Here is a 26,628-nt window from a genome sequence, read left to right as displayed (position 1 = left end):
TGTGTTCCATTTTGGATGCAAAAAAAAAAACAAAGAACTGTTAAGAGTTTTCCAGGAACAAATGGGTTCCAGAGATCTCTTGTCATTGGAAATGTTTAGGCAGAAACTGGACAGTGACTTGGAAGGGATATTGTAGGGATGGTTGGACTAGATCAGTGTTTCCCAAAATAGAGTAAATACAGTGGCATTTATTTATTCTGGTGGTACAGAAACCCCTCTTTAATTTTAACTCACATGGTGAGAAAGTCATTCTTCTAAATTCTCTTTCAATCCTTTGGATTATAGGTAAGAAAAAGTCTTACTTTGTGCTCAAGTGTTATTTAACATTTGCACCCTCCTCCAACCCTTTGGAAATGAGTGTGCTAGTCTCAGGCACTCAGAGCCTTTGGCAGGCAACAGTATCAATCTAGACTTTCATTATGTTGTAATGTATTATCTCCTTCACAAGGCAAATAATAGGAGGTATCCATTTTCCATAACGATGGGAGGCATTGGAAGAAAAGTATGTTGATATAAAGAACATTTTCAGTAAATAATGGAAATACCATGACTCAAAAAAATCAGATTTGGAATCATGTTCTTAAAATTAACCCAGTTGTCTCTTTTTTTGCTGGGAATACAGAGGACCACCCTTAGACTTTTACAGTTGAAACTGGAATTTGCTTACATATAGTGTATGATTTAAGGGATGCGGGGAAGCTTTGCCCTGTGCACCCAACATACATCTTCCTGAGGCCTATACCTTTGCATTCACACATCCTCTGTGCCTGGCATAGCTCTGACATGGTAAGAGCTCAAAAAATAGCTGTGAATGAATGAATGAATGTTAAGAGATAAACTTCATGCATGTTCTAATCCTACCTCCAATGTGCCCTAGCATAGGCTCCAGACATTGCTGCTACTTTTACTCTTGCTGTTGAGACCCCCTCACCAACCTTTTACTTACAATTTGCCCAACTCCACAGCGATTGCTTGTCAAAAGTGATCCTCCCCCCTTCCAGAAAACTGGAGACAAAAGATTTCCTTTTAGGTGACTGAGGAGTGTACACTTAGAATGAGAAAAGAAGAAAGCACTAGTTTTCTAAAAAGATTCAGAAGAGGAGGTGATAGTGATGTCTATACAGCACAGCCTGAAAAGGAGTTAAATTATTACCTAGTGAATTTAGTCAGGCTAATCCAGCCAAACCAACTCATATTTTTGGCAAGAAATACCTAGTTTAGCTGTTTATCCTGACCAAATCAATAGAAACTGATGCCAAACCTCCTATTTTATTGTGTGGTGTGTTGGCACAGAAATATTTTTCTCAAAGAAAAGGTACTTGAGTACAAATCTAGACATTGGGCTTTCTCCCAGCTTCTCTCTGGCAGCTTCTGAAATGCTAATATACACCAAGGATGTTTAGGAAGATTGGAATTTCAAATTCAGGAAAAGGAGAACATGGCTTGCAGAGGCTTTAGAGCCACAACTTACAAACATAGTTGTTTCAAGTACAAAAACCTAACTTAGAGATCTCAGAGTTTAAATGTGACTTTAGGACACCTAAATGTACAGAATCTTCTAAAACAAAATGCCTAATCCAAGAAATCCAATAAGGGCTTTATCCATTTCAATTTCTGTCTGAAAGACTCTGGGACTTTCAAACTGAAGAGCATTACGTCTGTCAAGCATTTTCCCATCGAGAAATACTTTCTATGGGAGCATGCCCTCTGAGTTCTTTTTTTTTTTTTAGCTGAGCCATCCTGCCACCTGTTGGCAGCTCAGCAGCAGCTCAGCTCAGACAGGGAATCAAACTGGCAACCCTGTTGCTCAGAGCTCACACTTTTGAGCGAGCTCTTAACCAACTGAGCCACTCGGCTGGCCCGCCCTCTGAGTTCTTATTCTGGGGTTCCTGTCAGGTGCAGAAAAGACCAGCACAGCTATGACACAATGTGACGATACTCAGAAGATGGAGAGGAGGAGGTTTCCAATAGCTGTTTGTTTAGTATACAATAAATGTAGCATTTAATAGCAGATTCCATGTTGAACTAAACTTTGGCACTGGAACTGTCTACAGTGAACTAAGGTAACCTACGAAACCCAGTGCGAGCCTGATGGGTGCACAAGTTTATCAGTGCATTTCTTATAATGTGTTGCACTGACACTCAAACCTGAGTTCTGATATTGATAGCCTGGGGGCTGGACTGGACCTGCAGATGTGCTTTGTGTGGCTTGCAGTGTTTTGTTCTGTTAATTGTATCAATACAGAAAAATCTAGAGGTTCTTAAAATTAATTTTTGGATTTCTGGGTTCTCTTGAAAAATGAGAAAGATTGGCCCTTGTTGATACATGGGAACAATTGTTTGGAACTGATACTTTTCAAGTCACAATAGTCTCCTTGCCTCTTTTTGTCTACACTATTCTGCAGCTGGGCCACTTTCCACTTGTCACACTTGTCCATGTTACTTTATCTGTCAAAGAGAAATATTTCCCTGTATCCATGACTCTATCAATGTAGGAGAACAAACAGTAGCCTGAAAGAGCAGTTCCATACACACACACACACACACACACACACACACACACCTGCTTGGCCATGGAAGGCATTTGAATTTCCTTTTCCATTCTAAAACAGTGGACCCCTACTTTGTTCCCTCCTCAGGCAACACATTCTCTAGTAACATCTCTCAGCGCACACAGGGATCTTCCAAGGGTGCGTGTAATTTGTAGAAGTACCCTCTCTCTCTCTCTCATTCTCACTGGGTCGTATCCCACTTTGGTTTAGAATTATTGTACTTAAAACCCTGAAGGAAATTCTTATTGAATCAACCATTCATTCTAATTAATCATAAGTACCTAAATTACTGTGTAGCTTGGAAATTACTGCTTTGAGACTAACAACTTAAAAAGCTGTTTGGTAAACTAAATAATTATGCCCCTTGTCTTAACACAGTCCTGGAAAAGAGCTGACACTCTCTTACTGGTCCCAAGTGACAGTATTTCCAACTTGCAGTTAGGTTATGTTTTAGAAGTTCATTTTATATTGGTTGCTTGCAGCTTATAATTCCTTTCTCTTTAACAATATTATCAATGTTGATGATTTCTCCAAGGTTTACCCACAAATTTCCTTTTAATCAGGCAAAAGGGATTGCATCATAGTATTTTTCCTGCAAAATTACTCAGCAAAAGCTCTTATTCCTTCAGTAAAGTTGATGTATTAAGTATCAGGAAATTCCACTTCAAGGTAACTGCCAACTAGGATCCCTACTAAGGGGGAGTAATATTTTCTCAAATTGTACCTAATGAGGGCTTTCCCCTTATAAAGGGTAACACAGTGGGTTTTTTTAGCACAATTACTAGAAAGCAGAAACCTCTAAACACTGGGCCCACCCTTGAGGAGACAGTATAAAGGAACCCAGGACCCCTCAGCTTGTGTCCAGGACAATTGCAGGTTCTCAATTCAGACACCAGCCAATGCAGATGGTGAAGAGCAACTCCTTGCTCTACTAAATAAAATGGCGGATGTGAGTTCTGTTCTCTAAGTGCTTACTGCAAAAAACTTGTTTCCCAGAGAAATGGCAGCAGGTAGATAATAAAATGTGGTTGTGCCCTTACATCAGCACTGACCTAACTTCTGTGATAATACTGGAATGATTACCCCTGGTCAGCGATGGGCAGGCCAGTTTCAAAATCAAGGGCCCCAAACCCTCCTGTCTGCATGCTTGTTTTATGGGCAATTCTTCCTCCAGTGGGAGCTTCCTGTACATGCAATCACTTGTTTAAAGACCTTGGCAAGTGGATGCCAGCAGAGAGCTGCGGCACTGAGGAAAAATTCGACATAGTTTCTGTCCAACTAATGGCCAGGCCCCGAAAGGCATGTGGTAGTTAGAATCTTGCCCCATGACTTTTATGTTATATTATGAAGTTCCTATTACAGAGATCTCAAAAGGAGATTATACGTATCCCTGAGAACTCCCTGGGTGGGGAAAAGATGCGCAGAGCCTGCTCACATAGGTGGAGTGACTTGCCTAAGCGGGGACAGGGAGCCAAGGGTGGAAAGAGAACAGGGTCAGGGATACCTGAGTCCAGGGCTTTAGCTACAAACCCAGAAACCATCCTGCTGGGGCAGTGTCTATGGACATTCGTTTTCAAGTCAGAGATGTGCTATGGGGAAAGACAAGAGTGGGCAGGAAGGAATGTACACTAACATCTTCCTGCAACTTCTTGGCTCCATTTGTATTCACCAATCACATAAACAAATGACTCCAACCAATTTCCCATGCAGGAGTCAACTGTTATCTCGCTGCCATAGAAAATAGAATCCTATCCTGCAAAGCTTCGACTTGCTGAAAATCTAAGGGTCAACTGACAAAATATCAGGATGGGGAAAATCTCCCACCCCCTCCCCATTCTCCCACCAGCGTAAAAGGTAATGAGGGGGTGTGGACAACTGGAGAAGGAAATGAAATCAATCATGCGGGTTCACCAGGAAAAGATAAAGTGTCGGTGGCAGCAGAGTTGGTGAGTGTGTTGTGGGCATTACCTCTTGATGAGGCTTCCAAGAAGGCTCCCGCTCAAGTCCTGGTGGCTCTGAGAACAAGCATTCTTGCATCAATAGCTAATAGGCTGTCCAACCAGATGTTATCTGGGTGGGATAAGAGGGTGAGAAAACAGACCTGTTGTACGCTGTTGTCAACTGTACGGCCGTGGTCAGAGAAGGCTGGTTGTGTAGTGTTTAGCAAGGCACCTCTTTCATAATGAGGCGGACCAGATTATGTGGTTGTTTAAATCTGTTTCCTCTTGTGATTGGTAAAATACGAGTTATAATCATTCATGCATTACTAAAGCCTCCTTTCCACCATTTTGAAGGGACTTTTTTTTCTTTTTTTCTAGAACAGAGCATGCATCCAGCAGAAACCTAAAGCATTTGTTTTGCTAGGTGATCTTTTGTAATAAGCGCACTTTTAACAAAACTACTTAGGGTACCTGTGACAAGACTGGAGATGATAAGTGGTAACACCAGCATCTGTAACATCCTCATCAGAAGTTCCCCAGGAAACGAAAAGTACTTGACTTCCCGGTAGCTCATTTTGTACGGTCGGAGGGCAAATCCAAGGATTGTACCTGATGGAAAAAATAAAAGAAACACAACTGACTCTTTTGAAACTGACTTAAGTCCTAGAAAAATGAGCATGTATTTGGCTGGTGATTAGGCTTATCGGACAAGAGTAAATTTATTTAAGCAGCAAATGTTTGTGCTGCTTTGAGAGTAAGCAGTATGCCTATCTTCAGGCCTACTCTGGTAGGGTCTGGCTGAGTGCAGGGCTTCAAGTAGAACTTATAGAAAACATTTTTCCTGGTTTTAGCACATGAAAAATTTCTTTGTCTAACTTAAATGCAGTGGAGCCAATTGTGACATGGCTCAGTACCGAGTTACAAAGATTGGCATAACTAGGAGACAAATCATGCATCTATGAGCAAGGCAATAAGAAAACATAAAAGTCTTATTATAAAAAGTTCTTTTGTAACAACAGATGTTAGAACAGCTAGCATAACCACTGATAAAGGCTAGTATAATTTTATCATTTTCCAATTAAAAAAAGCTCCTCTTGTTCACATTGTTAATCCATTTCATCATCTCCCCGCCTGTACAACACTCTCAGTCTACATGGTCTTGAGATCGCCTTGGCAACTGTATTGTACAGACTTGTTAGCTGCTGGCAAGAGAAGACTGCAAAATGAGCACAGATTCCCCCCCCCCCCCCCGAAATTTCCCCTGAAAACTTAGGGGAACATAGGGGAAAGAGAAAGCATGTTCCTCTTCTGCTCCTGGAACTTTAAAATATATTTTTAAAATGATAACTTTATATGTAAATCAATTTAAGCATGATACACCTTTTGAAATGTTTGGAAATTAACCGTGGTATTCAACAAATGGACTACCTCTCTCCTTTCCCTAACTTACTTTCCTTGCCCAAGAAAATTTACTTATTCCATCATCATAAATACCAGGGGTGCAAAAAAAAATGTATACATATGACTTATATTCATCTTTTATTATCGGTATATATTGAGTATTACAATTTTAATAGCTTTTTCCTTTCTTAAAATGTGCATACATGTTTTTGGCACCCTCTGTATTTTCAATTTTTTTTTTTGCCCAGCTATTACTAAAATGTAGGAGTTATAGAGAAGAATTGAGTTTTCTAGAAGATAGAGGTTGGGGGAGAGGGAGAAAACATTGTAGACACAAGTTTTTCCAAAGGATGCAAGCAATCCTTTAAGGAAACTGAAGCACTCTAACTTCTTATGAAATGGGCTTCTTCTCTTAGGAAATGAGACACAAAGTTCATTTCAATTGTCACTCTACTCCAATTTCAACTCTTGGGTCTCAGCAACCATGAAGTATCTATTCTTTGATTACATAACTGTGAGATTCCAATAGAGAGTCTAAATCTGTGTGACTAGAAAATCTGGCAGCCCCAGTGTTCAGGGCCTTCAGGAAGATATTTATTCCTTTTTTTTCTAATGTAACAGTAATATGTTGAAGAGAGAGAAGTTGATTAGGAAAATGTGGAAAAGTGTAGGCCAAAGTCTGCCCATGTTGGTTCTACCACTTAAACAGCACATAGCTAATACATACTGAGCTCTTAGTATATATATGCCAGGCATGGTTGACAGTGTTAGTAAATTTAATCCTCACAAAAAGCCCAGAAGGTGGGTACTATTTTACCCCCAATTTACTGAGGTAGAAATCTAATCACAGTGAACTCAAAATTTGCCCGACTCCAATAGCTACTCAATATCAAAGTCAAATAGCTACACAAGTTGACAGAGCTGGGATTTAAACTCAGACCATTTGGACTCAGATCTCACATTCCTGACCATTTCACATACTTCCTGCCTCTCCAGTAGAACAAAGGCAACCGCTGTCAGTGCTCCAGTGAGTTTCTTTCCAGAATGTTCCTATACAGAGTTAAATATATGGAAATCACGCAGAACATGCTTTTCCACATATGGTCACCATAAACTTCACTTTTAGGCCTCATGATATCAGATTAATGATTGAATTAAAATTTACTTAATACTTCCTTTATTGTTGAACACTTAGGCTGTTTAGCATTTTTCACTTTTTAAAAGAACACCACGATGAATATATTATATGAAGGCTGTTTTATATCCAGGAATATTCTTTTAGTGTAGTTTAGAGAAAGAAAACCAGTGCATTAAAGAATATGACGACCTCAATTCATGGTATCCAACTGTTTTCCCAGTGGGTTGGCCCAGCAGTTTAATGTTCCTTAGTGAATGAGAAGGCTTTTTATTTCCTATACCTCCAGGAGCATTATCATAAAAAATTGTTAGAACAAGCAAAATTTATGAACGTGATGAGTAAGTAGTATGCATTTTTATTTTCCTTTTAATTTACTTAATATCTAATGATACTGACCATTTCTCCTAATTGTATTTTCTCCAAGCATTTTCTAAGTCCTAATAGTTTAAGAGTTTATGTATGTGTGTGTATGTATTTGGTTAAGATTCTTTCTATAATAAAGATAATCACCCCTTGTCTCTGTATAAAATAATATTTGCCAAAACTATTTTTCTAATTTGCTTGTCATATATTATTACTTTAAGATATACAGGTGTTTTTGCATTTTTATAAAATGATGTGTGTGTACCTTTCTATTAGGTGATTTCCTCAAGAGTTATAAACTTTAATTTTCCTCCCCTTCCCAAGTTTAATAAATCTTTAATTTATTTTTTCTTTTGATTGTTTGCTGGCTTTGTTTTAAAATATTGAACCTTTAATATGCCTGGAACTTAGTTTAGGATAAGGCATTTAATTCAAATTTTCAATGTGCATTTTTCAACACAATAGCATCAATAGCACATAGAAATTATAAAAGGCTCTGGTTATATCTAGATCTTTCCCGCTTATTCATATAAAGGCCAACTTACACTGGGATAAGTGCTTCATCTTATAATAAGGAAGTAAATCAACAAATATTTATAAAATTTACTTCTAGTCAAACGTAATTTCACTGGGATTGATTATGTGTTCTGATCTTTATTTAAATGCATTTCAACTTTTATCACTCAATTATAACAAAAAAATATGCACAGTAAACATAAGAAACTTGTTTGGTCATTTGGAATTTGAACATATCAAGCTAGTAGGAATTTTCAATATCCTCCAAATAAAACTTTAAGACCAGGTTTGGTATGACAAGTTTATCTCTAAGTTGGCTGTTATTAGAAATGTATTTACTCATATACAACAATATTTCCAAGGGTGAGTGGGATCCGGGCTAGTCCAGAAAACCTATTTAAGTTATCATTTAGATGCAAAAAAGTGATAAAATTGCTGCTCTACCAATCATACAGATTTTAGGAGCAAGAGACAAGTCAGTGTAGTTAAGGAAGGGATTATTTTTTCTAAATACTAGGGGCACCTGATCCCATCCCCCAAAGTCTAATCTGTGCCAACACTGACTCTCCTCTCCTCTCTGTGGCTACACCAGCTGTGTCCAGCCTCTGTCTCTCCCTTGGTGCTCTGTGTACCTTCCCTCCTGTTCTCCATTAAATACTGCCTTGACTCATTGCAACCAATTTTCACCCATCTAGGTGTCAGGAGGGAAAGTGAGTGGGCTCAGTGAATGGACTCTGGATACAGTGTGAAGTTAAGTCTCTTGATGCCCCAGTCTGTCAAATACATATCTAACAGGGCAACAGCAAGACAGTGAGGGAGGCAAAATCTCAAGAGGTGGTAGTATTTTTCTTTCATCTCCTTTCAGTCAACAAGCTGGTCTTGCTCGGAGGCATAGCCCCAGCTTCAGCTACTAGAATGTCTCCTTTTCTTTACATTCTCCAGTGCAGAACCTACATTTTCTAAAAGCTCTTCCTTATAGTAGGAATAACAGAGAAGACAGATCATTTTTTTGTAAGGGATAGTTTTAGGTCAATGCTGTGAAGACAAGAGTTGTTTTGAGTAGTCAGCTTTGTCCCTGACTATGCTTTGGTCTGTTTACTCTCTCTGGGTTTACCAAGTGAGACATTTCTACTCTTGGAGAAGAGGTCATGTTGGGGAAGGGGGAAATTTATTGAGGCGTTACTTTGTGTTCATGGTGGCATGATCCTCATTACAACTTTATGAGGTAGATATTATCATGTCTATTTTCAAGGTGAATACACTGATGCTCAGAAGTTAGTTAACCTGCTCCAGGTTATAGAGCTAGTAAGTGCGGGATTCTAATCAAAGCCCAGTGCCCTTTTTACTACACGTTAATGCCTCTCAAACACAAATACATCCTTGCAGCCTGGGCCTGGGAATCTAGGAGCTATCTTGACTGGAATGTTTAAGGCGATCAAATTCTCCAATGAGCCTGGCTCCTAGGTCTTCCCCATCTCTAACCCCTAAATTGTGGAAGCATTTGAGTGATAATCTTGGGTATGCTAGAGGTTTCCTGGAGGTACCTAGCACATCTTCAAACCCATCACAGGTCCTACTGTCCTCAAAATATAGTTATTTGTACCAGGTCACTGTTTAAAATGGCTACACTAAATCCCTTTTTATGGAATGATTTAACTAAACTTATATAAAATTTATTAATTAAAATAGCCTGCTTTTTTCCTCCGTGGTACACATTTTATCCTTGGAAACCATTAGTAACAAAGGTGCGAAGGACATTACATAAAAACATGATTCATGTTCCCATGCTTACTGACTAAGTCTTCAGTACATGAAGATGTCAAGCCCTCACAAGCACATTGCCTCAGAGATACCATGGAGGCCAGGACTAATAATACCCACAATTCACAGATAAAGAAACAGGGTCACTGAGAGGGCAGGTAAACTGCCAAAACCACAGAGATGGTATAGGTTTGAGCCATGGTCGATGTAGAGAAGGGTCAATTTGCTTCCCCAAGGCCAGGTGAGTAGCTGAGGAAGTCTTCATGCCCAGGCCCCAGACTTTCCCCCACTATGCTGTACTCATGGCCTCTCAATGGTCATGGTACTGATTTAAAGGGCCTAAGTGAATACACAATATTCTGCCTACATTTTCATTCTATTTTGAATTAGGTTAACTAAATGTAGAGCTTAAATTGGTGAAAGGTCTTGTTGGTTTTACTTAATGAGGTAAACATCTAGCATTTTTCAATTCATTTGTTGAATGAGTAAACAAAAGACATTTTTCTTCTGCTTTTGGTTGTGACAGGCAGTGTTAGAGGTGAAGCCAGTGTGATAAGGTCAGCCAGCTATCAGCATCAAATCAAGAGGAAATACTCTGAATGCAAAGACTGCTTTTTTTTTTTCGGTAAGCAGTTTAGGTTTCTGATTACATTCTAGCCCAGCAATGAAAAAAGCCCATCCCTGAAACACGTTCTTACAGCCTCCTACACTCTGCCCTTCAGATCAACTCGGGGGGCAGGAGGGTGGGGGAGGCCTGCTCCCCTTTGGCAAAGCAGCTCGTTGCCTCTGCAGAGCTGAGCTCCATTAGTGGAGACCTATTTGCAGCACATTGATTGGTGTTCCCAGAGCTAATAAAAACCTTTATGACCACCAGATCTTCAGTGCAAGAGAACAGATGCTTTATTATATTGATTACTCTGCAAAAATAACAATAATAATCAGAATGACTTCCCAACAGGATTTGTTAGGGCCGATGCAAACTTGGTGAAGTTTCCATCTTGGTAACATTATGTAACACATAGATGTCGCGGGCATTCTCCAGATTGCTCACTCTCAGTCAACACTCTTCCATCATTTTTGTTTTAATATTTTAACAAGACTTATGGAATCTAGAAAATATTTTAACTGGAATGTTTAAGGTGATCAAAATGATCTCTGTTGGTTGAGTGCTGTGAACAGCGATGTACTTTTATTTAAACACTTTTTCTGTCCTGATATGGAGAGCTCAAGAAGGGAGTCCTTCAGGGGTTCGCTGTTTCCCCTGGGGAGTCTATACAACAAACACTCCTTTGAAAGATTAAATATCACTTTGCTTTTTAAACTGAGACAATGTCCGCACTGGAGCCTCGGAAAGAACACATCATGGGCTTGCTTTTGAAAGCCAAACACACACAAGTTAAAAGCTAGAGACCTATTTTAAGAATCTGGTCCATATTTAATCTGAAAAAAAAAATATGGAAAATATTAAAAAGCCAGAAAATACTTAAGAGTAAAAGAAGGAGGCAAAATTCGAAGTAAAATTTGGACCAAATCACCCAATTTATTTTTTGGTAAATGCTGGAGTAAAATTTTACTCAAGTTCCTACTTTCTCTCCAAACTTCGTCATAAACAGATTGGCAGAACAAAGCCTCCTAGAATTATTACTCAGAATGAAAAAGAGATGATTCCCCACAAGAGCTCAGATACCAGGAGAGAATCTAAAAGTAATAATGGCATTGACCTTGAGAGACCTCACATGAGGCTGGCCATAAGAAAACTAACAAATGCCCACCCAAGATGGGCGAACAAGCTCTTGAAGCATTTACACCACAAACCAGTCAAAGGGCTTTCAAACACGTACTCAGAAAAAGCTTGCCTGTAGATCTTTAGCCAAAAAGGGGACCAGGCTGGCCACTTATAGGCAAGGTGGCTCAAGGAAATAACAGTATCAAATATTTTTGTTGCTAGTGCATCACTGGTTTTACGTGACAAAATACTATTTTCCAGCTAAGAATTTTTTCATTTTTGTAACACAAGAAAACCTAGTACTACTTTGCCTCAAGGTCACAGCGATCATTAGACGTAATGTATGATATAACAAAATCACACGAGTGACATCCATCACCTTTGCCATATTCTGTTGGTTAGAAGCAAGGTCACACCTACACTCGCAAGGGAGCAGGATAGGGTGGCTAGGGCTTTTCTAACCTGCAGTCTCTAGAAGTCCTCACCAAGCTGCTTCTCCTGTGGGATAGACACGTCCACGGAGAAGATGCTCTCTAGATGCTTGGTGAACGAGCAATGTTGGGGTTCTCGTCCTCGCCCTATCTTTAACTCTCTGTGTGACCTTCCCTCTGCCTCAGAGTCCCTCCATCCCCCAAATAGAAACAAAGAAGGCTCTAAGATTTAAACGCCACCCTCCTTCTTGCCTGGATTACTACAGTAGCCTTCTCACTGGGTTCCCTGCTTCCACTTGGGACCCTCTACAGTGCACTCCCAGCATAACACCCAGAAGGGCCCTTTCGAAACCTAGGTCAATGTCACTCCTCCTGCTCCCTCCACTGGCCTCCCACCCGATGTGGAGTAAAAGCCCAAGGCCATGCAATGGCTGCGCCTGGCCTGCTCCTGTGGCTCCACAACCTCAGAGCTCATCTCCTACTCCTCTTGGCCTTGCCTCTCTTTCAACATTTGCCTACTGTTGTTCCTCTGTCACCTTAGACATGATCCCACTTGATGGCCCTGTGCTGACTCTTCCCTCTGCCTAGAACACTCTTCCCAGATATCACAGGGTTTGCTTCCTTTAAGACTTAGTTCCAATGGCCCCTTCCTAATAAGGCCTACCCTGAACTTTCTTCTCCCTTATCTGGCTTTATTTGTTTCAGTACTTCTTATCACCTTCCAAAATACAATATAAGTTTCCAACTTTTTATGCTTATTGTTGTCTCTGCCTGTTAAAACATAAGCTCCATGAGATCAGGTGTTTTTGTTTTTTTTTTCCCACCTCCAGTTTTGTTCACTGGTGCGCATTAAACCCTTAAAACAGGTCCAGGAACATAGTAGGTACTCAACATATTATTGAATGAACAAACAGGGTGACTTATTCTCTTTCAGATGATCAGTATTCATCACTGCCTGGCCCCCAGCTGGAGTCAAACAGTTTCCTAGGTGCAGGTATCACTTTGTTCTACAGTAAATCTCATCCCCTACTGCCCTCCGCGAGTATAGGAGCCTACCCTTAGGAAAAGCCCTCTTTTCCAAACTGTAATTTCTCTCTCATGATCTGCGAAGCTGGTTCTTAACTATGATTTCTCTTATGCTTAGATTTCGAGATTCCCAAACTAGGAGTGGTAGCTCCTGACCCCTGCTTCTCCCATGAGGCAGGTTTTTTAAGTATGACGTATAGCAGGTATGATGCTGTAAAAAAAAAAATCATCCACTGAGGTCACAGATGAGGTTTCTGGGTCTGATACCGCCAGTAAATTATGTTAGTAGATACTTTACTTCAATGATGAAATCTTCATTATCTAACCTGCAGGATTTAATATCAGCATTTTACAGATGGGGAGGCTGAGCCCTAGAGAGAATAAGCCATTTGTCCAAGGTTACACGGCCACTGAGAGACGTTGGCAGAATGGGGTTTCAGTCTTTGATCTGCCTGTTTCCACACTCTATATCTTCAAATCACATAATCTTTTTGGGCCTCTTTTTTTTTTTTTAACTTAAAAATGGAAAGGATCCATAGGCGCATGTAGTAACTAAGATCCTCTTGAACTTTAGTATTCTCAGCTAAATGTTATGAGTTTAAGAGAAGCATGTAAACCAAAAAAGCATTACGAATCTTAGCTGCTTTATATGAATTCAATCTTGTTTCTTCTAATGACTTCTAAAGTCTTTGGTAATGCATATGAAATCTTTATAAAGAATGCTTTATCAATGTTGCCACCATAGTTATGATAGGTATGCAATAAATTATTATTTGAGAGATCAAATAAAAGTTTCTATTTCAGAACTTGGCTACATTGTAGCCAAACTTGGAGAAGTCATAGTCTGTCTCATGCCAGACGAAGGAAGCTGTTAAACATAAAGTTCCGTTAGCTTGTTTTTACAAAAAGTGCAAAGGCAGAATGGTGAATTTACCTGCCCTGGGGTCTGCTGGTCCCTGGTCTTTTGTTTCAGTCCAAACTTCCAGGCATTTCCTGGTGAGTAGCTACTCTTTGAGGCAACCTTTCAACCTTCCCCCATTCCTCTGTCCCCACATCCTTCAGAGATTTGGACCTTGGCTTGGCTCAGTCTTTTGTCCTTTGGTATTTCCTGTCACTGGAGGTGGGAAATACCTGCTCCAGCCTTGTTCCACGGGTGGTGTCCCGATGAACCAACCCGGATGACCAAGCAAGGTGCAGAATCAGACTGAGTCCACACAGTATGCAACTTTGAGAGACAACTGTATCAGAAGAACCTTGGAATTCTGAAAAGCCTGGTACTCTCTTCCTAAAATTGCACTGACCTGTGCTATGTAGACCTATGTAATTTAATTTACAAATAACCCTACAGGTCTTTTAAAGGTCCAATCCATTGTCATTTAAAATAATCTATTTTAGAAACAGCAACTAAAATCATCAGACCCTGTTGCCTTCCTTTCTGGGAAAAAATACTGTTTCGAGTGAGTGGAAACTGAAAGTGAACTATATGTACAATTTTCTAAGTTCCCCTTATGCCTTTTGCTTGTCTGTCATATGCTTGCCAGCTCATGCAAATGGCAAAGTCCACTTGTCCTTACTTCTGGCAGTGGCATCAGTGTGACAAACTCTTTTTTAAATCCCACAGTTTGGGAGAGTCAATTACAACCTCTATGGGGCATAAATTAGCAATACTTACCAAAATTACCAATGTGTGTAACCTTTGTCTCAGCAATTTCATTTCTAGGGATGTATCCTACAGATATAATTCACCTGGGTGAAATAACTTTTGTACACGATTATTCATTATGTTGTTTAAAAAAATAATAAAATAAAAAATAAAAATGGAAACAACCCGAGTTTCCATTGACTGGGAGTTGCTTAATACATTATTGTACATCCACACAATTCAGCCCCAAGGGGAAATGAGGAGGCTTTTTATGTGCTCATAAGGCATGATATCCAAGAAATATTGTAAGGTGAAATAAGCAAGGTGTGAAGCGGACTATATACACTATGCTGCCATTTGTATACAAAAGGCAAAAAAAGAATAAATATGTATTTATTTTTATGCTCATAAAAAAACTCTAAAGACACGCAAGAAACTGGTAATAGGGTAAATTGGATCGCTGGGAAACATGGGTGGGTGGAATACTTTCACTCCATACCCTTCTGTAATTTTTTATTTGATGCAGCATAAGTTTATTTATTTCCTAAGTAAAATAACAAAATAAATATGCAGAAAAATGGCCCACAATGAAAAGTAAATCTTACTGAATTCTATTCTACATCTTTTCTCCTAGGTGCTTTCTAAAAAGTCTTTTGGGGTCTGGGTTGGTTTCTCCTTGATTCTGCTTTAATTTGCTTTCACAATGAATTTACTTAATTTTGGCCATGGAGAGGAAAGTCATTAGCTGTGCTCAGATTTATATTGTAGTAAATGGATCGCTTTCTGACGAAACAGCTCCTTTTCTGGAGAAAAGGGAGTGATTCTGAAAAAACTTTGAACTCAATCATTATGGGCTCATGCGGTGCTTCAACCAATTAACCCTGGGAGTTATGAGGATATGAAAGCTGAAAACTCGAATTGTGAACCACTCAGCGAGGTAACATCGTGTGTAAAGCATCGCAATACCAGAACTTACAGAGCCCTGGGAAGTTTACTGAATCTCAGCTTTGTTTACATGACTACTTCAGCGGCCTTTAAAAAAGCAAACCTAAGAACACAAAAATAAACAGATAAGAAGACAACTTTGGTCAGAGGCAGTCTCTTAAAAGGCTTGTAATTTTCTTCTTGATGCCTTTACCATAACATTCATCAGAACGCTGAAGACACCAGTGAGCACACATGTCCCTGGGGCTTTGCCTTCCTTGCTTTAAAGATGGAATTTCAAGTGATGCAATATGTCTAAAAGCAGGGACGATCTTTTCAGGGTGATAAGGGCAGCAATTGTCCATCTCTACTCTCATTAGGGATAAATGAGCTTCATCTTACAAGATTCGGAAGACAATGTCGGCACTAATAGCACGCTGTGTTCTCTCTGGGAAGCAGCAGCAGCTTGTGGCCTGGAACCCATTGTTGGAGAACTGGAGAAGTCTCTTTGGGGACCAGAAGAATGGGGTTGCTCTCTCTGGAGACAGAAACTGGTCTTGAAATTCAAAACCTAAGTGTGCCTTTCAACTGGCTGCTCCTAAATTCACCTTCGAATCTCTGATATGATACACAGGAAAAAAAGAAGTGCCTTTCACCCACTGTATCTCAATTCATCCAGGGTATATCTTTCTTTACCTAGTTTTGGGTTGGTTTGTTTTTTATTATTCTCCTCTTCTGGTTTCAAAACCACTGGAGTACATTTCTTGATAGGGCATTGTGATGGGCGTATTATTGGTGTAGGCAATAAGCTCTGGGCCATTTTGATAGCACCAACACTTGACATAAAACTGTAATTTTTATCCTCGGTGAGCACAGTGGCTAACCTTTGTGTCCAGAGTGTTCTGTGTGTTTCCTCATCTCACAGCAATGATATAGCTCACCTAGCTGCCAGGCCAAATGCTTGACGAATGATAGCACCCAGTGTTCCATAAATATCAAATACTCCAACACTTGGAATGTACGACTTGGAAAAGACAGTGCTTAAATTCCAGTTGCCTCTTCCAAACAGCGTAGGCTCTTCACAACCTTGTTTACTCTATACCGAAAACAGAAGCCTACGGTTTTCCTCCTCTGAGAGGTGGGCAGAAGACCAAAGGGCAGAAGTGGCTTCTGCAGAGGTGGGCCTCACTGGTGTCCTTAAACATTGGTGAGGAAACATTGATCATCATCACATCCAGAGCCAGAAGCAGATGGTCCTCAAGAATTCAAAGCAAGAGAAGGAGGCTGCTTGTGAGATCGGAGAGACTGGCTAGGATGGGTTGAGACATAATCAGTATAGGAAAAAGTTCCTTCCAACTGTATAGCGTCAGGAAAGAAAACACATGTGTACCTTATTCTACATATTCTGCTTTAGAAGAAGGCCAATTAGACTTTAAATGATAGAATTTGGAATTGGAAGCAGACATTAGTCCAAATGTACTTTGCTGATGAAAAAAATCCTGAGGCCCAGAGATTTGTCTTAAATCATAAAGTGAGTTAGCTGATGGCAGAGCTAGGTCTGTAACCAGGACTTGAGACTCTTAATGCTCTCTCAGCTGCATTCCAGACATTTGCCGATGCTAATCAGAAGGGGACAGACTGGCCATGGATTACACTGCTATAGTGTGGTGCGATTGGACAGTGTTTTAGAAACTATCACTGCAACAACGGAAGGTATTATTACTGCAGGTAATTGTTCTGAACAGACCTCCCTATTTGATTGCCTACTTGAAAGAGAAAAAAATGTGAAATTGCCTGCTCAGTTTTCTCATTACCTGAGTTAGCAGGAAGAGAGACAAATAAAATCCCAGATAACCTCAGCACAACATTAAGCTTTCTACCAACTACTTCAAAATGATCTTTACCAACTCTGTTAGAAACCAGCAACATTTCTCCGAAGTTTCCAGAAACCCTTATCTTGTGTGCCTCCACTCGGATGGGGGTGGCAGCTAACAAGCAGTAGACAGCAAAACACTGGAGAAACCGAGAAACCAGGGAGGTGGTGAACTCTCAGATTGGTCCCAAGTGGTATGAACAAAAATGCACTATTGAGGATGTTAAAACATTTAGTGAAAACATTTTCTCAGCAACTTCCCATTTTCCCGAGAGAGAGAGAGAGAGAGAGAGAGAGAGAGAGAGAGAGAGAGAGAGAGCAAGAGCGAGCCATCTGCTGTCAGGTGCTTCCTCCATTGAGCTGTCTGTATTGTGATAACAGCTGCCTGGGGATTACTTTCTGCTTTGGCTCAGGAGGCCAGGCAGGTAAGGGATGGATAATGATGGTATCGCTTACTCTGAGGCTTTCATCTCTGCCTCTCAAAGCCCTTTACAACTATTAAGTCTCTTCCTACAACCCTCTTGGCTCTCTTCTCTGGCTAAGGAAACAGAAGCTACTTCTAGACCTGAACCAGGTGACCCTCTGTTCTCATTCCTTCCTCACTTCTCTCCCCATGCCCTGGGTCTCAGTTCTCTGGAAGACCAGCATCGTCAAATCAGTATTTTCACTTGATTCCATAGCAAAGGTGGAAGCAAAAGACAAGGGGTTTACACTCTCTGTGGATATTTTAGCTGCCAAGCATTTAAGAAATTATGTAAGGTTACATGGTTGTAAATGGCAGAACTGGGATATAAATCTGGGCAAAGAGGTGTTATAATTAGTCTATTTTACACACGAAGAAACAGAGGCTCAGTTCTAGGAATGGGACATAAATCTAAGTGTCTGACTCTAGAATCCATAGCTCTGGTCCTTCTCAAGACTGTGCTGGACTACACCCCACCAGAGGAGGCAGCTCCTTAGAATGTTTTTTGAGAAGGTGAGAGAAAGGCCTGGACCCAAGTGTGCCATGAGCACATGTCAGGTATTGCGGTCCCTGATGACTTTTCTGTATTTCTGCTCCCTGGGGGAGAAGATGAAACAGAGACTCGGACTCTACACCCTCTCCCCGCATCACTTCTCCAGAGCGGCGCATTGCAAATCCCCTGCTTCTCAGCTCTGAAGGCCTAACTTTTCCCTCCCAGTCCTCTGCCGGGGTGCCTCTGTGAGTGATGGGGAATAGCTGCCTAGAGGGCCATTCTCCCCTCAGCTTCCCGAAGCTCCCTTTCTCCCTTCTCATACCCAGCAAGAGTTGAAGAAACCATAAATCCCAACCCAGAAACATGTTCACTGTTCTTTGGATTCCTGTTGTTCAACTTGTGTGGAGACACCTTTTTCTCAGTAAGCTGAGAGGATGTCAGCATGGGTGCCAGACGGAACCGACACCACTGACTCAAGTAGTTGGCTAGTTTGGTCCCACTACCGGTCCCTTCAGTGCAGCAGCTGACAGTTAATCACATGTATGAACCCTTTTGCTTGAACTGACTGACGTGGCTAGATACTGCATATGTATCCCAGAAACAGAGTACCACTGCAGCATTCCTGGGAGATGACTGCTTTTAGGAATAGAGAAGGTCCCTAGAGTTAATACCATTCGGGGAATAGTCTCATGTTCTTACAGGGTAGCTTATGCTTTAGGATAATCTGATTCGTTGATCATTATTCATCTCATATTCAAAGACAGAACCAGTCCTCGCTCAGTCTGGAGATGGCAAGAATACCCTCCAAATCTTTATGGTGAATCTCCTGCACAGTCTCTGTATTGTGGCATCCCACATCTCAAACTCAACATACCCCAGACTGAACTTATTATCCACCCCTCTCCCATCATCTTCCTGTATTCTACATTCATTGGTGGCACCGTCACTACTTGGTCACCCAAGCCAGAAATCAGACCATCTGCTGAGAGTCCACCTTTTCTGTCAACTCTCACGTACAATCAATCACCAGGGCTCAGGAAGGCCCTTGTCATGAGGTCTCCAGTCAACTTCTCCTTGCCATCCCTCCTGTTGATGTCAGTGCATATCCCTAACTAACTGCTGTAATAAAACAAGAATGGACATTCCCTAAGGGAGGGACCAGCGCCCAGAACAGTGTGGTGGATAAGAGTGGGCGTGTGGAGCCAGAACGGTGGATTCGAACCCCAGTTAATGTGCATCAACTGTGGGATAAGTATCTGAGCTTCAGTTTTTGCAACTGTAAAATGAGAAAAAAAAATCCAAAAACCCTCCATCCCTGGTTTGTTGTGAGGATTAAATAAAGCTGATATGCTAACAGCACAATAGTGCTTGGCACACAGTGTAAGTTTGCAATATATATTATACATGTAATGATAGACGAGGAAACCAAGGCTGGGAACAGGGAAATACATTCTTTAGGATCATACAGCTACTAAATAATACAGCTGGCATACGAATCTAGGTCTAAAACAACATTTTCCCCTCAATGGCACATCTAGGGCTCCCAATGTGGTGGCTAATAAGAAAGTGGCACCTCTAAAGTGCCAGTACAGAAACATATCATGTATTATATAGAACAGTATGCATAATATGATCGCTGGAAAAATGTTTAGAGTTAATTACAAACTTCCCTATTACTACCTCTGAACCTTGTAGATTCCTTTGTCATCTCATTTTCATCCACCTCTCCTCCTAAACTACCTGAGAGTAGAGGCTTCCCATTGCATAGTACAGAGCCAGACACACAGCATTCAATATTAACTTGCAGAATAGCACCAAATCTTTTTAAAAAAATAATTAACTTGTTTATTTAGCACATAATAGATCATAGTAGATAATATATTAATGTGGTTAACACATTCAAACTCTACAAAAACTGATTTAGAGGAAAGTAGTATCCCTTCCATGCCATTCCCCAGACACCCAGCTCCTGTCTCAAGAAGCAGCAATGGTGACCAGTTTCTTGTACATATATCCTTCAGAGATATTATGGAATTGCATTGAATTTTAGTGCAATTTAAATTTAAATTTAATGCCAAAGATTATTAGGGAATGGTGGGAAATGCTTCATGCTATTTAGTCAGTGTGTTTTCTTTCCTGAGAAGTCACCAGTTTCTCTCAAATCCATACAAAGGACAACCCAAACATAAACTCTGTGTGTGTGTGTGTGTGTGTGTGTGTGTGTGTGTGTGTGTAGAAGGTGATAATTACTGTTTTGTGAACTCCTTCAGGTAAAACTACCATCCAATTCTATGCAGTTCTACTTATAGATTTCTTCCTCTTGCAGCTGATCTTATGGTCCAGTTCTTCATGATTCTTTGGCCTGAGATTTCTTTTTTATTGTGCTATTAATTCCTTGAACATGGAAAGAGAGGGCATTCTGCAACTTGAACGTGACAAAGGACTTTTTCTGTCTTTCAGCAAGATGTCTGAGGTCACTCTAACACAATTTACCACAGTTTGAAATAAGAAAGTGCTTCCTGAAGGAAGAAAGACAGTAACCACTCTTCTCAGTGTGGATTTTGTCAGACAGATGTCTGCAACAGCCCTGGAAGATGCTTTAGCTAATGCTTCAATAATGGATTCTCTTCAAGGGACTCAGCATGTGGCCTTGCCTTCTCTCAGGTCGCTAGCCTGCTCCTGTTACACTGGCTTCGTTACATGGGGCACAGCACACTCAGACTTCGACATTGCTTAGAAATGATATTAGAAATATCATTGCTTAGAAATGACATCAAGTTGCACAAGTGGTTCTATGCCTGTGCTTGCAGAGGAATTGGTACTAAAATATTTACAATTCTCTGTGTCACTCTGAATAGATGGATTCACATGTCTCTACTATTCTTCCATAATATTTTCCATTTCTACATACTAAATTATATTCATTTTATCTCTAAAAGACAAAACAGATTAAACAAAAAATTTACTCCAATATATAGATTTTTTTCCCAGTCTTTTTTCTAAAACTGATGAAAACCTAAGAATTTGAAAATTAAGTCATAGCTATAGTTCCTCTCATCTCATCTTTGGGGAAAATAACTATTTTATTCTTCCTTGCTAGCATCTTTACAGTTTATTCCTATGCTGCAGCAAGTAAATTAGAGCGTTAATGTTCAGACATGTTCTTCCTCTATTTTTTCTTTTAGACCTGATGTATGCACGGTACTCAGTGAGAAGCTAAATGGAGCCTTTGTTTCCATGGGCCCTCAATGGAAGACGCACCAAGAGATAACTGAAGGGTTCTTCCTTCTCTCCTAAATCTGTTTGCTACTATGTTGTCTATTTGTGATTCCAAGTCTTTGGTGTAGACTCAGTGGTCTCTCTGACTGTCAATGAGCTCTTTTTATTTGTTTCTTTGTTAGTGCCTTCTTCTTGTTACTCTACCTCCTCAGTTTCCACTGGAAAAGCCAACCATGAGGGCACCTTGCCAAGTTATGTACCCCAGCTTAGCCAACTCATTGCAGTTCTCACAAATCTTAGGAAATCCTCATTGGGCTAGGGAATGATGCCAGAAATCATAGAGAAAATGGACTTTCCAATGCTGGCATTATCTTCCTTCTATTAGAGACGCTATTTCTTTGTAATCACTTAGGAACTTCCTTCTCCATCAATCTGCTTTCCATGTTTAGGTTGTTTTATTTTCCATTCCTCTATTCCTTAACTGAAACATTTCTGTCCCAGAAACTGAATTCTTCTCAGGTTTGGAATACCATTTTGAATAAGTGTTTCAGCATCTATTCCACACATACTCTAGTATCATTGAGCTCCATTATTATATGTATAGGATTGCAAAGTAAATGGGTATTTGTTAAAGAAATGAGAGGGATGTGGTTTAATCATCTGTAGAAGAATTACAAGTTTTCTGCTGAGTTTAAATTACATAGTAAAATGACAATGCTATGTGAATGCATCTAGCAATGGTTGCTAATTGGCCTCTACCAAGACATGGCATCATTTCCTCCTCCTAGCATCTCTCACAAGATGTCAACTAGTCAGCAGAGCAGAGGGGCAGGATGGCAAAGTGGTTAACAGAATGAATGGCCCCCGGTACTAGACAGCCTGAGTTTGACTTCCAGGTCTAGCTTTTGCTAACTGCATGACTTCGGGCAAGTTGCTTGATCTCTCCATACTCAGTCTTCTCATCTATAAAATGAAGATCATAGTAATCATCCCTACCCACTCACTTCATAGGCTTGCTTAAGGATTAAGTCAGCTAATATATGCGAAATGCCTAGAAAATAGCTGGAATAGTACTATATATAAATGTTCACTATTATTATGCAGCTATTGTTGTCTTGACAACAACTATAATTAAAGCAAAGCATGAGGTGAGCATACCACATTTTACATCAACTTCCAAGACAATGACACAATACTGAAATACTTCTTGCAGGAATGTATTGAAACCTGGGAGCCTACTAAAGAAAGCCATTACTTCCCTGAATCAATCAGGACACTTTTTCTTTGACATCTCTAAAATTAATCGAATAGTCATTAGTCACCAATTATTACTAAAAGGAGCCAAAGTTGTTCAAATGGAATATATGTACAGTCTTGTGACAAACTACTCTTCTGCAATATTCCTATTTACCTGCAATTTAAGAATCCTATTTCTTTTTGGCTAGAGTTATAATTACATTTACATGCTACAGGATTTCCTTAGTTTTTATTGTCATTACCTCTTCATATTTGAAAGAGATCTTGGTAAAAACCAAGGTGGAGATTAAAACTGTACACAAATGCCTTTTTTTGGTGGCAGGTTATTAGAAATTTAAGTTAAAGCATTTTTTTACAGCATGGCATTAACTAACATGCTTGTCAGCCAAAGTGTTTCTACGTGGGTTCAGTCAAAAGTTCCAAGTACGTAAGTAGTTTTTTCAGCTATGTTTTCAAGTAGGATCAATGCCACCCATAAGTAATAAACTATAATTTCAGATACCAATAAATTCAAAGAAAACAATAACGTTTTATTAATACAGATTGCTGTCAACAACACTAAATTTGTAAAAGGCTGAAATGTTTCAAAAAAGATATAGCTATTTATGGCAGGTGTGTCAAGGCAATGAATGAAAGAGATCTGTGTTCATATTTTCCCTGATTTACCTTTCCTAGTCACTTTATGAGAGAGTGCCAACACATAAGAGATTTAGTCTTTACATCAAATGTTGGTTACTCAGCTTCAAGTCAGCACCAGTTAAAATATAATTACCATTAGGGACCTCTGTCTCATTTTGGGGTATACTAATTGTATAAATTAGTTTTAAGTGAAAGCGACATTGTATAAAGATTACATTTTGGCCAAATCTAGTCTGTTTATTTGTTTTAATTGTTATTTAACTGCTCAGGCCTAATGATTACATGATCATTCTTTTGTCCCTACATGAGATGGGAAAACATTTGATTTACTTTCACACAATCAGTTGATTTGCATAATGCCTAATGTTTCTTTCAGATTCCCATGTGTTTATTGCTCCAAACATGCCAACAGACTCATTTAATGGGAAAAAAAAAACCCTTCAAATTCAGAGAAAAACCTTGGCTATCATTTTGACTATATACAATCAGTTTATCTGAAAATATTCCCAGGCAGCCAGATGCCCCAGAGAAACAAGATCCAGTTTTTTTGGTTGTTATCAAATGACTTACCCACAATGACTGCGGTGACAGTGAGCAGCACAAAAGCATTCCGAAAAAGGTAACTTTTAACATCCTCCTTTGTGATGTTCTGCACTTTCTTCTTAGCCAAGAGTGTGCGTTTCCGGACTCCTTGCTGGAACCTCTCCATCCTGCCTCCCATTTTAGGCTCTTCTCCATTACTTTTAGTCATATTTTACTTCTCTAGGAATGTCTCTTTCTTTGCACGTCAATGTCTCGGAATCACCCCCGGAAAGCCAGACCTCTTTGGTGTTAAGAGACCAGTACAACTAGAATGGAAGAGAAAGAAAGAGTTGCAGTCTCCAGGGATGGAAAATCAGTGAGCTCCATACCAGGAGAAGCTGTTGTCAAACTGCATAATCTCAGTAGGCATCAAGGGCTGGAAAGTCACAATGCCAGGTTTCAAGGCTAGAATGTGCATATTTTATTGCACCACGTGTGAGAAATGTGCAGAAATTTAGAACATATGAGCAGACACTTGTGTTTTATTTTTCAAAAATTGTCTTTCCCCTTCCAATGAAGCTATAAAAGGGTTCATCAGAGCTGGGTTGACTGAGCACCCTCAACCCCTCCCCATCCCCCAGGACCTCTCCGAATATTTTGCACAATGTGCACCCTCAGTAAATGTCCAGTTGAATTAAATGCACGGGAAACACTCAATAATCACCTGATGGCTTTTGCTGTATACATGGTGAAAACATAACCAGGTCAATGAAGTGAATTAAGATATTGATACTTCACAGCTGGAGCTTTCTGTTATATATACTAAAGTAACTATTTTCTTCATGAAGAAAAAAAACAAAACCATGATAATATCAATGAGCAAATATGGCCATGAGAAGAACACAAGTAGCCACAGGACTTGGGAAATACATGTGACTATTTCACGGGGTAACTTTTATTTTAAATTTTTTCCTGTGGAATAAGCAAAGTACTCTGGCGACATCTATAAATTATCTGAAATCATAATTAATTTTCATTTTATTACAAGTAGAAGTACAGAGTACTATTTGTCTTTGTGGCAAGCATCCTGAAGTCTTCTGAGGAAACTGTCATTCTAAGTATTTTTAAAGTTTAGGATTTCTAGAACAGATGAGGAGATGAATCCAGTTTTCATTCCAAACACTACAGTATGTGGTTTCTAGTTTCTTTAAAGTGCTACTAGGTTATTGAAATATATCTAAGCAAATCTCTCCTTGGTGAAAACTGGATGTTTTGAAAAATCAAGGGATACCTCCTGCTGTTTTACAAGATGTCTAATCCATAATCTTTCCCACGGATCCATCTAAGTAAAAATCAGCCGCGCCTGTGGACGTGTGTATCTGGCAACGCAAGCGGCCAGCGTGTGCGTCCATCCGTGTGGGAGGTAACTGGAGAGGACTCCTCGGGAGCTTCTGGCAAATCCAAGTGTGGAAAAAAAGATTTGCCTTAACAGTTCTGACTTTTAAATAAAATTACAGGGTGGGGTCAGAGATAATAAGACCCATAACTTGTTTAAAACCTCACAGCAGATTAAAAGTTTAGGGAGAAGGGAAGAAAAGGAGAGGCTAGACCAGATTTTTTTTTTTTTAACTAATCTGATTCCCTTTACCAATCACTTTTAAACAGACCAGCTCAGCCTTGATTGTTTCTATGCCTCTAATCCATCCTGAATGATTCAACTCCAAAAGATCAGAGAACGCGGCACGGACACCTCACTCGTGACATTAAATTACTAACGTGGACTTGATCTACCAAAATGGCTAGCTTTTACTCTCACTACTGCTCTGCTTGGGAGACAATATCCATTGGCAGCAGAGAGGTGGAACGATAAATTAAACCCAGCAGGAATACAGGACGTTAGGCTTACCTTTTCTGATTTTGTAACGGGTGGGAGATGCCCCAGGCAATGACAAGGTGAATTCCCCAGCAGGTAACAGCTGCGGAGTAAGAAAACGCTGTGAGCCAGGCATGCATGTGCTCTGAAACTGCAAGTTACTATCAGGGCAACTTAAGAAAAGGGGCGGAGTCTGTGCCCGGGAAAGGGGAGTGGGGAAAAGTGAAAACACCACAGCGGGAGGAGGGAGTAAACCCGAGGTTTCTGGAATATTGATTAATCTTGGCGCACCAGAAGCAAGCTTGGTGGCTTTGTTTTGCTCCTTAGAACGCTTTCATGCTTTGTCAGTTTACTTTCATTAGAAATGCAAAACCGGGACCGGGAAGAATTGAAGAATAAAGCGCGCACACACACTCAGAAAGCTGGAAGTCTTGATTTAGGACGTTTCAAAGAAGATTTTTCTAAGGCTAAATTTAATTACCTCACATTATTGCAGGTTTCCCCCCCTTAAGGAAACACGAGAGTGTGCTCTTTTGCCTGGTTGTACAACTGTTGTGAAAGAGTCCCTCTTTCTAGAATTGGGGAAAGATTAATAACTGACATTTCTTGGGAAGACCCGGAACACAATCAAGCATGGAGGGGGGAAAAATGCTTACTGCAATTCTCTAAACTTGCCTAAAGTTACTCAAAACACAAGATGAGACATGCCTCTATTTAAGTAGTTTAAACTCTATTATAACAAATCGAATTTAGCTCAAACCGCCTGCCTTGCAAAGACTACAATGGCTAGAAGCACAGAGACAAGGAACCTTGCTAAACTATAAAATAAAAAACCTTTTAAGACCAAGAGTGTAAATACACATTTGAAA

General features: G+C 40.0%; 1 protein-coding gene across 1 annotated transcript in view; it reads right to left on the bottom strand.

The window, feature by feature from the left end:
• The window catches only part of SLC1A3 (solute carrier family 1 member 3), a 98,614-nt gene extending 72,689 nt beyond the window's left edge, over positions 1 to 25,925 (bottom strand). Inside the window, exons 1-3 of the mRNA XM_019650767.1 lie at positions 25,793 to 25,925; positions 23,935 to 24,212; positions 4,964 to 5,101 (exon numbers count right to left, since the gene is read on the bottom strand). Coding sequence (XP_019506312.1) covers positions 4,964 to 5,101; positions 23,935 to 24,115 — 319 coding nt within the window. The 5' untranslated portion in view covers positions 24,116 to 24,212; positions 25,793 to 25,925. The remainder of the gene's footprint in view (positions 1 to 4,963; positions 5,102 to 23,934; positions 24,213 to 25,792) is intronic.
• Between the last annotated feature and the right edge of the window lie 703 nt (positions 25,926 to 26,628).

This window comes from Hipposideros armiger, unplaced genomic scaffold, assembly GCF_001890085.2.
Source record: "Hipposideros armiger isolate ML-2016 unplaced genomic scaffold, ASM189008v1 scaffold_146, whole genome shotgun sequence".
Classification (NCBI taxonomy): domain Eukaryota; kingdom Metazoa; phylum Chordata; class Mammalia; order Chiroptera; family Hipposideridae; genus Hipposideros; species Hipposideros armiger.
Note: the sequence above shows the minus strand (reverse complement) of the source record. Positions and strands in the feature narration are given on the sequence as shown.